The following is an 11,822-nucleotide window of genomic DNA, read 5'->3' on the forward strand; positions in this document are numbered from 1 at the left end:
TCTAGTTTTGTTTTGTTTTTTAATTCCAGTTAATGAGTTTAATTAAGTTCATTGAAATGTCACAAAGCATATTGGAGGGCATATTTCAAAGACTACCCTAATAAACATAACAAAGTAGAAAGAATGCTTCCAATGCACACAGGAATGTCATGAATGAGGAAGAAAAAAAGACGTACCTACATACTCTGACAGACATGCACAAAAGAAGGAATAAGCATTTATTAAGTACCTGTGCCAAGCACTGTGCTAAATGCTTTACAAACATTATCTCATCTGATCTTCACAACAACTTTGGAAAGTAGGTGCTATATATTATTCCCATTTTACAGTTGGGGAAACTGAGGCAACAGAGGTTAAGTGACTTGTCCAGGGTCATACTGGTAAGTGTCTGAGGCTGGATTAGAACTCAGGTCTTCCAGACTCTGGGGCCAATACACTATATACTGTGCCAGTTCCCTAAAAGAAGAAAAACAAAAATAAAAAGTCCAACAACAAGCAAAACTAAAAAGTATATGCTAACACTGAATTTTTATTTTGTTTAGCATTTTACTGGTGTCTTTGTTTATGATCACTGAAAATGCTGCACAATTTTCATTAATTCCATATACGAAATAATTCCATATATGGAATTAATTCAGTCTGCTTTCCTTTGCTGTGCATTTCTGGACCCAGCTCATTGTTCACAGTGCCTATTCAAAAGATATACTAATGGACTAATGTCACAAGCTGCCTATGCAAAATTTATCAACATATACTCTTCATCCCATTTTTTTTTCTCCTTGTGTGTACTACTAAACAGATCTCCTTCAATTGTCAGTGGATCTCATAGAGGAAGCCCTCCTGTACTCCAGGGTTTGATTTAATCAGCACAATGTCATCCACAAGTAGGAACAACTGGAGAATTTCACCGCTTCCATTTGGAATCTGCACAGGTTATCTCCACAACAGTAAATAACTCCAAGGAGCAAAGAGGGCTGGATCTTAATAATAAAATAACCACTATACAACACAGTTATCTCTATGGTTGCATCTAACAAGGAATCTTACATGAGGTTAAAATACTCATGGGAAATAACTTATTGGGACGCCATATGGCTCCAAATCAAGGGAACACCACAATCTCCAAAATATCAAAACTGGGTGACCCAAAACACAATGAAGAAACATAATTAGTGTAAGTAGGCCAGATGAAGGGCTCATGATGAAACAAAGGATAGAGATCACAGAAGATAAAACTCTGATTACATAAAAATGAAAAATTTGTACAAACAAAACCAATGCAGTTAAAATTAGAAGGCAAATTAGCAACAAGGAAAAGGATATTTGCAGCATTTTTTTTTTCTGATAAAAGACTTATTTTCGAGCTACACAGGGAACAGGCTCAAATTCATAATAAGAGCCATTCACCAACTGATAATTGCTCCAAGAATGTAAACAGGCATTCTCAAAGGACGACATCTAACCTATAAAAAGCTATATTAAAAAAAAAAAAACCTCCAAGTCACTAATGAAATCCGTTTGTTACCAGGCCACATGCCTCAGAGAACTTTCCTTTACTAAATAAGGAAACTAAGGCAGACAGAGGTTAAGTGACTTGCCCAGGGACACACAGCTAGTGTCTTGAGGTCAAATTCGAATTGTCTTACTGACTCTAGACCCAGTGTTCTATTCATTTTGTTAGTCACCAGCTGCCTTTGGAAGGTTAAGGACTAAAGTCATACAGGATAAGAAGACATAGATAGTTTGTGATCTGCACTGGTACAGTCTATCACAGGTCCACAGATGTATCCAAGGTATAAAAACTAATGTGTTATTGACAGGAATTGCATCAGCATACATCTGTCACATAAAATTGAGCTTGTCTTGTGCTAGAAAGCTACTTCTATATATCCAAGTGCTAATCTTCTGCTTTCAATGCTATTAGATTCAAAGGGGTAGAGAGCTATTTCCATATCCATTTTTATTTTTTTTTTGGTCAACAGTAAAGGAAGTTGAAACAACATATTGTGGTTATCATCACAGGTCTAGTCCGTGGTCTGTACACAGACAGGTCTATTCTAATAATCTGTGAGACTTGTGAGGAGATTCTTTGTTGGTCTTTGTATGCCTAGTGCCTAGCACAGTGTCTGGCATTTAAGAGGCGCTTAATAAACTTGCTTGTTGATTGACTGATTCACTTTCCCCTACTCTGAAGCTACATGACAATGCTGAGAGATGCTTCACACCAAGTTCCTACTATTAACACCTGTGTCCCCTTCTACTGAAGAAGTGATCAACTTCCAAAAGACCTAGGGGGTCCTCTGAAGACCAGCCTAGCTCTAGGCTATCCTGATAGGTTCAAGTTAATTCCCAAACAAGCTTTTGATACTCCCACACTGAAAATGATTTACCCTTCAGTGTTTAGCATGATGACTGTGACTGTTGACATAATGGGCCTAAAAGGAAAAAAACTGAATTATACTCTCCCAAACTTTTGGGAATTAATCCAATTCACAAAGCAGCCACAGAATCCTTTTATCTTTACAGTATTACAGTATAACTATTTCTACTGTAACTATTACTAGGAGTAATGGGCTTGATGGTACCCACCAGGAGGGATCAAAAGAACAAGTTCAAATAAAAAACCTAACGTCATAAATTCCTTTTGCAAGTTGTATGAGCTATGTGAAGCAGGATTCCTGCTTCCCTGGGCTATGATGCATTAGCATCAGCCAAAAGTACTGAACAGAAAGGTTCAATGACAAGTCCCTGGGCTTCAGTTGGAAGGTAAACAAAAAACAATTGTGTAGAGTCAGGAGTGTTTTCTTTTCCCCAAAATTTTAATGAGCATTCAACGTGACCCAAAAAAAGAGGAAGCAAATTTATCATACAATTTATAACTTGGGGGTGAGTTTATTCCTCCTTTATTCCTCTTGAGGTGAGTCAAGCAAAATGTAAAGTGAATTAATAAAAAGTTAATGATAAAAAATAATAATAACAAAAGTTGTACTGTATAATTTGGATCAATAAAATTTGGCTCATATTTTTAACTAAATCACTCTACAATTAAAATTAAAGTCAGAACAAAGAAGTCCATTCTTAAAAGTAATTTATAAGTGAGAAAAAAATTTTCATCTGCAATTAGAACATAGGTCACATCTGCTTAAGTTTAGTAGCTGAACAAATAATCCCTTTGACACCTGAAATTCAGCTTTGTCCAGTGAGATAACCTAACCTTAACTACAGCTCAGTCAAGACCTATTAATTTTCACTGATAAAACATGAAATTCAACTGTTACTTTGCAACTAGAGTACAAATTCTCTTTTAAAATATAGATTTTTATACTTGACTTTAAATAGCAAAACCAAATAAATATATTTTAAAACTACTTACAATTAAAAATATTTTATATGTATAACATAGCCAAATTATTATTATTACTCCTTTTATGTGTCCCTTCAGATTTTGTCATTGTATCACTGGCACTAGCATAGTATGTTGTACAAAGTAGGTGCTTAGTACACGTTTGTTGAACTGAATTATGGAATGACAAGTTCCCGAGCTTCAGATTGACTTGGAAAGTAAACAAAAGCAATTGTGGAGTCAATAGTGTTTTCTTTTGCCCAAAATATCTGAACAACAAAGGACCATAGATCAAGAACTATAAGTGATCTCAAAGGTTATCTAGTTCATTTTACATATGAGAATACTGAGACTGAAAGAGGCTAAATCAAAGTGATATAGATAGCAAAGGAAGATGGATCTGAACCCATGTAAATCCTCCCAAACCACAACCCTTTCCACTGTACCTAGCACATTTATTTTTTCTTTTTAAATAATCATAATATGTATACTGTTCTTCTAAAACTGCTTTATTCAGTTCATGTTAAGTCATAACATTCTTTCCATATTATCAATTGCCAAACCAGTGCTTCTATCAAACAGTAAAGTATTTCTATCATTCACTTCTACTTTATGATTGATTGCATTTTAATATGAATGAGTTTCAACTAAACCAGCATATATATTTTAAGCTCTCTTATTTCTTCATAAAACAACCATTCTCGAGGTTTCTTCAAGGTGTGGAGATGACCCTGGGTCCTCCAAAAGGCTGTGGACACAGGGAAAATAGGACACAAGCTTTGGTTCCTACCAAGCTGGAAAGGATTCAAGTATAAGACAGGTGGTGGATTGAATGTATGTCTATTGTCTGAAGAACAATCTATTGGAGTTTGAGAAGGCTCATCAGCACAGTTGATGAATTTTGAGGGCATAATGACCCTCAAAGACCATCTTTTTACAGACAAGTGCTGTCACCTACATGCTTTATTGATCATCACAAATACTTGATATACTGGGGTACCTGCCATTGTAGACTGAAAGGCTTTGGCCCCCATTAAAAATTTTTCTGAAATAGAAAGGAAGTTGTTTTTTTCCCTAGAGAAAACTCTGTAATTCCTATTTTTTCTAACACAATTGATGTGTTAGGATTGAGGGGTAAATACCCCTATCAGCCAATCTAAAAAGCATCCCTAGTGAATCATTTCTACCTTAGATTGTGAAGTTTATGACAAAGAAGTGTGTCCTTGTGACATGTTCTCTTTATTAAAAGAAGTATTAGCTTACACAGTTCAGTAATAAGTACCATGAGGAGAGAACATAGGAGCGAAGGATTGAAAGTTGAATGGGACCTTAGAATCGTCTGGGCCAACCTCCTCATTTTACAGATGAGGCTAATGAGGTCAAAAAGGTTAAGTGATTTAGCCAAGGTCGCTCAGATACTATGCAGCCAAGCCAGGTGACAACCCCAGGTTTTGTGACTACACATTCAGTACTTTCCACAGTACAAATTCATGTCCTCTACTTTCCAAATATTCTCTTCCATTCCACCCTGACCATTCCACCCACTAGCATTTAGTATAGTGCTATATATAAACACAAGAAATACTTTTTGAAGGACTATTACTGAAACTTTCCCCTCCTTTTAATTAAAAAAAAAAGCATATTAATATATTACCTTTCCAAATATTTTAGGGCCTCCATTTTCTGGGGAAGAACTGAGGTTGCTACTTTCTCAGAAGGACCTACCCTAATACTATTTATACATCCCCTAACATGCTCTAGGGAAGAGAAGGGAACAAGTACTTATTAAGTACCTACTGTGTGCCAGGCATTATGCCAAGCACTTTACAACATTATCTCATTTAATCTGCACAACACTGAAGTAATTATTATTATCCCCATTTTAAAGTCAAGGAAACTAAGGCAAAGAGAGGTTAAGTGAATTGCCCAAGGTTCCATAGCTTGAGGTCTGATTGGAACTCAGGTCTTCTTGATTCCAGGAACAGAATACTGTTAATACCTAAATGAATTACCATTAATTAGGATAATGCCGATATTCATTTATGTAATATATACAATTTTCAAATATATACAATGTCACAGAATATTTATTTCATAGTGAAATAGGTGTTGTCACTGGAAAAAGCACGCGTGTGTATGCATACCTACACAATGGTACACTGGATAAATTATAACTGCAACTGTATATTCTGTATATTATTTTATATGTATAGACATATTTGTGTATATATTGTATATACATACACACATATTTACACACAAAAACATACAATTAATGTTACAATTTATATACACATCTGTATATATGCTATACATACACACATGTATGTATACATGCATACAAAACAATATACAATTACAGTAACAATTTATCCATTGTGCCACCTGGCTGACTCTAGTCTGCACTGTCTGTATAGGTGTCACATCTCCTCACTTCCTCCCTCTACATCAAATCCCTCAGGAATAGCAGCTTCCTTAGGGATGGATGGAAGAATCCTATGGTTTCCCCCTCCCCAAATCCCTTGACCAATGGAGCTCAGTGTTTGAAATTCACTAGACACTTTATCCCCAACACATAAAGCATTCACAAATGGAAGATTTCTTGTATCCCATCTTCACTCTTCCCCTTCCCCAACCCTGAGCTCATTAAAGTGCTTTGCAATATAGAAGGAGGCACTTGATAAATATTTGTTCACTTGAAATGAATTGAACTCACTCTCCAAAATTTTAATTTGCAATTACTGTTCTAGGTTAGTCCAAGGTCTTTTTAGTTTTCTTTTTCTGTTGTGATTTATCAGTGTGGCTAGTCCTAGTATGGGGAAATCCCTCCATCAACATAGATAAGGAACTCATCAGTTGTTTATCAAGCTGGAAAGTTGTTTGGGTGCATTGAAAGATTAATTATGTTGCCCAAAGTCACATAGCTAGTATATATCAGAAGTCACATTTGAAATCAGATCTTCTTGATAATAAGGTAAACCATCTATCCACCAACCTACAATGCCTTTCCTCTTTTTAAGTAGCACCTAAATTCCTTGATTCAGTCCAGTTCTAATCCTGTTCCTACCTCAGCTATTTAAGAAGTTTCAAGCCAAAGCCAAATTGACTTGAGAGCAAACAAATTATTCTCCCACACCCCAGTCGGGGTTGGATCATGTTGTTTTTCTTCATTTGGGGCAACTAAGATTGCTGACATATGTACAATTTTCTGGAAAGAACAGAAACCTCTAGGTTTCCAGTACTATGAATGAAATTGTGACTGTCGACCACTGTTTATTTGAGAGGGAAAAATTGGGCTTTATTTCCCAGGCTTAATAACTAGCAGGAGTGCAATAAGACCCCATTAACTTTGACGAGTCAGCTATTACGCGACCTAAATGAAGTCTATAAACAGCTTATTATTTCCTGGAATATTAATTCCTGTATTTGGGCATAAACTCCAGAATCACCAAAAAACATCAGTATTGCATTATTACAGAAGAAGTGGACTACTGGTTAATGGGATATGCTATTACAGTTAGGGAGTCTCAATGAACATCTATTGTTTGAAACCTGAAAAGATTCAGTGTTTACACATTAGTCCACTGAAAAGGATAATCAGTTTTCATTAGCTGTGAGTATGCAACTGCTGAGTATTTCTAACTGTTCATGCTAAGCTCTCTCAGAATACCTGTATGGCATTTTATTGAACAGAAGAAAATTCCACAGAGTTAAACACTAACCAAGAAATAAATGTACTTTATGGACCTGTCTACACAAAATAATGGGATTATTCAGGAAATTATCCAGATCAGTCAATTCACAGAGAAGAAAACTCAATGGGGAAAAGAGAGCTGCCCTTAAACTCTGAAAAGGATGTAATACAGAAGAGTAAGATTAGACTTTTTAGCCTCAGTAGGAAGAACAAGGACCAATGGCTGAAAGCGGCAAAGCAGCAGATTAGGCTTGATATAAGGAAAAACTTTTACCAGTGGAAAGGGCTGCCTCTGGAGGCAGTGAGTTCTGCCTTGCAGGTGGTCCGGCAAATAGAGGTTAGGTGACCACTTACCAAGTATCTGGTAGTGGGAATTCTCTAGACGGTATGGATTGGGCTAGATCAGTGGTTCTCAAAGTGTGGTCCAAGAGCAACTAGAGGTTCCCAAGCCCCTTCCTTTCAGAGAGTCCACCAGTTCAAAACTATTTTTATAAAACTAAGACATTTTAATTTCTACAATAGTAAATATGGATAGATAAAAAAATCTCTTAGGAAAGAGTCCTCAATTTTTAAGAACCTGAAGAGTTTGAGAACATAAAGAGTTGGATGATCCCTAAAGTCCCTTTGATCTCTATGATTTGTAACTCAAAGAATGAATATTAAAAGCTATAAGGGATCTTAAGACCATCCAGTCGTAGCCCTTCATTCTAAATGTACCCTAGCTTGAATAACAAAACCCAGGGCCCCAGAAGGTTTAAGCAATTTGTTCAACAGGACTGGGCATCATTGAGAAGCAGGACAAGAATCAGAACCTAGATCTCCTGATTCCCAGTTGTGTCCTTTTCAATAAAAAGAAATGTTTAAAAAAAAAAACAACTGGGAGGAGGAAGGCTTGGTCATACAGAACCATTTTGATTTGCAGTCCACATGGATACAGTTATTAATATAACAAACTAATTCCAGACAACTTTGCCAGGTCTGGGCCTAGCCTAAGTCTCTACAGGGCACTACCTTCTTTCCTTCAGTGAATAAAAATGTCACGAACAGAATTATTAAAGCAGAAAGGTCAGGGATGAAACTTAAAGCCTTCTAATGTCCTCATTAAAGGATACATTTAGATGAGCACTTCCACTCCCGAGACAGACTCTCTTCCCAGAAACACGATTTGTGACTTAATGGGGAAATTTATAGCAGGTAGGTATGACTAAGCAGCAACAAAAGAAACAAAACTACAAAAACCTCAAGGCAGCCCTGTCTGGCCAAGATGATAACTTCCCACCAACTGTTCTCTGGGCAAATGCCTCAGTATTCTGGGGTTGGTTTCTCTTGTAATTAAAATGCTTATGATGGCTTATAAGTCATTACAGGCAATATTGTATTCCACCAATCCCTTTGGGAAAGAATCCACTGTAAAAATGCTCCACCCAAATACAGGGTAAGAAACTAGTGAGACCCCTACATTTCTTTAGACCTATGAAGATTCTTGACTTAATGAAGCATTTATTAATACTGGGATATAGTTACAAACTTAATATGAACTTAGCTGCTCATCCAAGAAATTAAAATCATAATAACTGATACAGACTACTCCTGCAGTATGAGATGTCAACTATATTTTTTCTTTAAGGAAAAATCTCTAGCTGTTTAAATGAGACTTACTCTCCTTGCTATCTTTATCCTAAGGCTAAAACATGATGTCACAACTATCCCCAAATAGATAAGGCAGCTAAAAAAAAAGGGTATATGTTCAAAACCCATCCTCATTATTTAATACCTGGGTGACTTTGGATAAGTTATTTCACACCTCTGTTGCCTCATCTGTAAAATGAAAAAAGTTGGACTCCAAAGCCTCCAAGTCCTTCCCAGCCTTAAATTTATGATCCTATGGGTGTGGAGCACTGCTATCAGATATAGTTAATGTGTTGCTAAGTTTCCCTAAGCAATTTCTTTTTTTTCTTTTTCTTCTTTGTTATAGCATTCACTGAGCAGGGGAGGGAAAAGAGATACATTTGGAAATAAAGGTATTGTAAAAACAAATTTTGTATGTGTGTGTGTTTTATATCTATCTATCTTATCTATTTTAATCTTGATTCTGCTACTCATCTGCTCTGTGACCTTGGGAAAGTCACCCTACCTCCCAGAGATGCTATTTCCTTATCTGTAAAATAATGTGGCTGAATTAGATCTGAGGATCTTAACCACCTTTTGCATGTGTCAAGGAAGGAAACGCTAAATTTCAGTTAGAGGTTAGTGAGAATCAATACGTGAATTTATTTTCCCTTCCAATTTCACAAACCCCCTGAAACTTATCCAGAGATCCATTGGGGGTTCCTGGACACCAGGGTAAGAACCCCTGGTCTAGATGGTCTTTGAGATCCCTCTAGCTCAAATTATAAGGTACTAAGGGCATAAATGTCCAGATATGCTCACCACAGTATGGACAGAGATAAATCAAGCAAGAATACATACCTCAAACAAATACTTATTACATCATTAGGTATCACTAAAGGGAGCAACTATTTTTATGGGTGACCAATAAAAAGCTGACAGAGCAGGAAAAACCTGGTTTGCCTTTCTTTGTACCCAGGCAAAATTACAGAAATATATGGGGGGGGGGGGGGGGGGGTGGAAGAAAAGGGAGGAGGTACTTTCCATTTAAATGTTTCCTTTGGGAGCTAAATTTAAAAACAAAACAATGAACTTGGCATAGCCAATGTGGTTAAAAGGCCCAAGATGCAAAGGAGAACACTAGAAAAAAGAAAATCCTCTCTAGTCTGCCCCTAAAAGTCACTGCCAAGAGGCATCCTTCATCCTGCCGTTCCCTTACCCCCAATTCCTGAGCCCTGTACAGCCCAACAGTGTGATCTAATGGGGAAAGCTTTGGATTTCAGGTCAGTGGACCTGGGTTGGAATCCTGCCTATGCTACTTACTGCTTTAGTGTGACCTTGGGCAAGTCAATTTACCTCTTTGATGGGGTTAGGAAAGATCATCCCTACTGTCCATTCTAGCTCTAAATCTAAGATCTAGGCTGGCTGGAGTTAGGGAAGAGAAGAGCCAATCTGTGTCTTCCCCTTTAGAAGGAATGATGGATTCAGAATCAAAAAATCTGTGTTCCAATCTCTCCTCTGTTTCTTACTCCGTGTGACCACGGATGAGTCAAATTTACCTTTATGGACCTCAGTTTCCTCATCTGCCTGGCACATAACGCCTTACTATGTTTGATGATTGACCTATAAAATGAAGGAGTGGTGTTAGATCCAGCTTTAAGTCCATGATATAATAATCAGGTAGGAAAAAGAGAGGTCTCAGAGGTCCCAAAGACGAGAAGTCATTTGTATCCTCCTCGGGAGACAAGAATGCTGGAATTGAAGTCAAAGCTCCCGTAGCCCTGCCCTTTTCTACCTAAGTATTAAATGTACTTTGGATCAGTCACCCACCCTTTTCTGGAACTCAAGTTTCTTCATCTGTGAAAGGAAGGAATTAGATTAGATGATCACGATTCCCTCTAGCTTTAAACTATGATCCTGTGGGTCAGGAGAGGAGGAGGCAGGAGAACTCTTCATCCTTTCTGGTGGAAGGAGTGCTGAATTTGGGGTCAGGGAACATGAGGTTCAAATACTGGCTCTTCCAACGACTCCCTGCGTGACCTTGGGCAAGTCGCTTCCCTTCTCTGGGGCTCTCGGTTTCCTCACCTGTAAACTGTGTTGCGAAGGGGCTGGAGCCCATGACCCTCCTAGCTCTAGATCTAGGCACCTTCTCCCAGAACATGCCCTTGGAGTGGGTTTAAAAGCGGAGCTGCCAACTTCCCACCTTCCCGTTCTCATTTGCAAAGTTTGACTCCCGCCTCGAGGGTTGGGGTAGGGGCTCATCCTGGCCAGAAACAGCCACGGTCTCAGGTCCCCAATCCAGGCAGGTTTCCCCTCCTCACCCCCCGGCGCCCCTGCCTCCTTCACTCACCGCCACAAAGCCGGAGGAGGAGGCGATGAACACTCGGATGACCATGGTCTCACTTCATCCGCCGCCCCTTACTCGGGAGTTGGCGGGAGGGCGGAGAGGTGAGGGGAGGTGAGAGGAGGAGGAGGGTTAGACAGTCCCGGCTGGACCCCCAGCGACTCTTCGCCGGGTTGGGGGGCGGTGCTCCAACGGGAGGCGCGAGCGCGGGCTGAGGATGCGGAGCCGAGCTGAAGGAGAACTGCAGCCTGACGTCTCAGAGGACTACGAGGATCTGGCTTCGACCAGCGCCAGCCGGGAGATAAAAGCCCAGCTCCAGCCCAGCCGCCAGCCTGGGGAGATATGAAGGAGGGGAGGGGGGCGGGGAGGAGGTGAGCCGCAGGGGCTGGTGGGACTTGTAGTTTGACCCGCTCTCTGAAGGGAGGTGGGAAAGGAGGCTTTGCGCCAGGGTGGATGAGTAAAAATTAAGTTCAGAGGGAACTGCACAGGAAGGGACTTGGCTTGGTAGTCTGCTCCTACCTTTTGCAGAGTGCGAAATAGAAGCCGGAAAAGGGAATATCCCTGAACTATTTAAACCTCAGTTTCCTCCTCTGTAAAACGGGCTGGGTGGTTTGGGGAAGAAGTGGTGACCAGGGTGGGGGCGGGGAGCGGTAAATGATAGGGACGGTCGATTACCAGACCTCTAAGGTCTGTGCCAATTTCAGATCTAAGATCCTTAACGTGACTGGCCCAAGGTCACATTCCTATCAAGTGGAAGACCTTGAATTTGAACCCTAATCCTCTAGAATCCAAATCTAACGCGCTTAACACTTCCCATTAATTCTGAAAGTCAC

General features: G+C 39.2%; 1 protein-coding gene across 3 annotated transcripts in view; it reads right to left on the minus strand.

Moving 5' to 3' along the window:
• The window catches only part of SH3BGRL2 (SH3 domain binding glutamate rich protein like 2), a 96,783-nt gene extending 85,428 nt beyond the window's left edge, over nucleotides 1–11,355 (minus strand). Inside the window, exon 1 of one of the 3 annotated variants that reach the window (XM_069066967.1) lies at nucleotides 10,996–11,355. In XM_069066967.1, the coding sequence (XP_068923068.1) occupies nucleotides 10,996–11,040 (45 nt within the window). In that variant the 5' untranslated portion in view covers nucleotides 11,041–11,355. Of the gene's footprint in view, nucleotides 1–10,204; nucleotides 10,244–10,730; nucleotides 10,956–10,995 lie in introns of those variants that run through there. The other 2 variants (XM_069066966.1, XM_069066968.1) reach the window with 2 other exon arrangements.
• Between the last annotated feature and the right edge of the window lie 467 nt (nucleotides 11,356–11,822).

Source organism: Petaurus breviceps, unplaced genomic scaffold (genome assembly GCF_028583685.1).
Source record: "Petaurus breviceps papuanus isolate PSGF00001 unplaced genomic scaffold, PetGlider_PUasm1.0 90734, whole genome shotgun sequence".
Taxonomy (NCBI): Eukaryota; Metazoa; Chordata; class Mammalia; order Diprotodontia; family Petauridae; genus Petaurus; species Petaurus breviceps.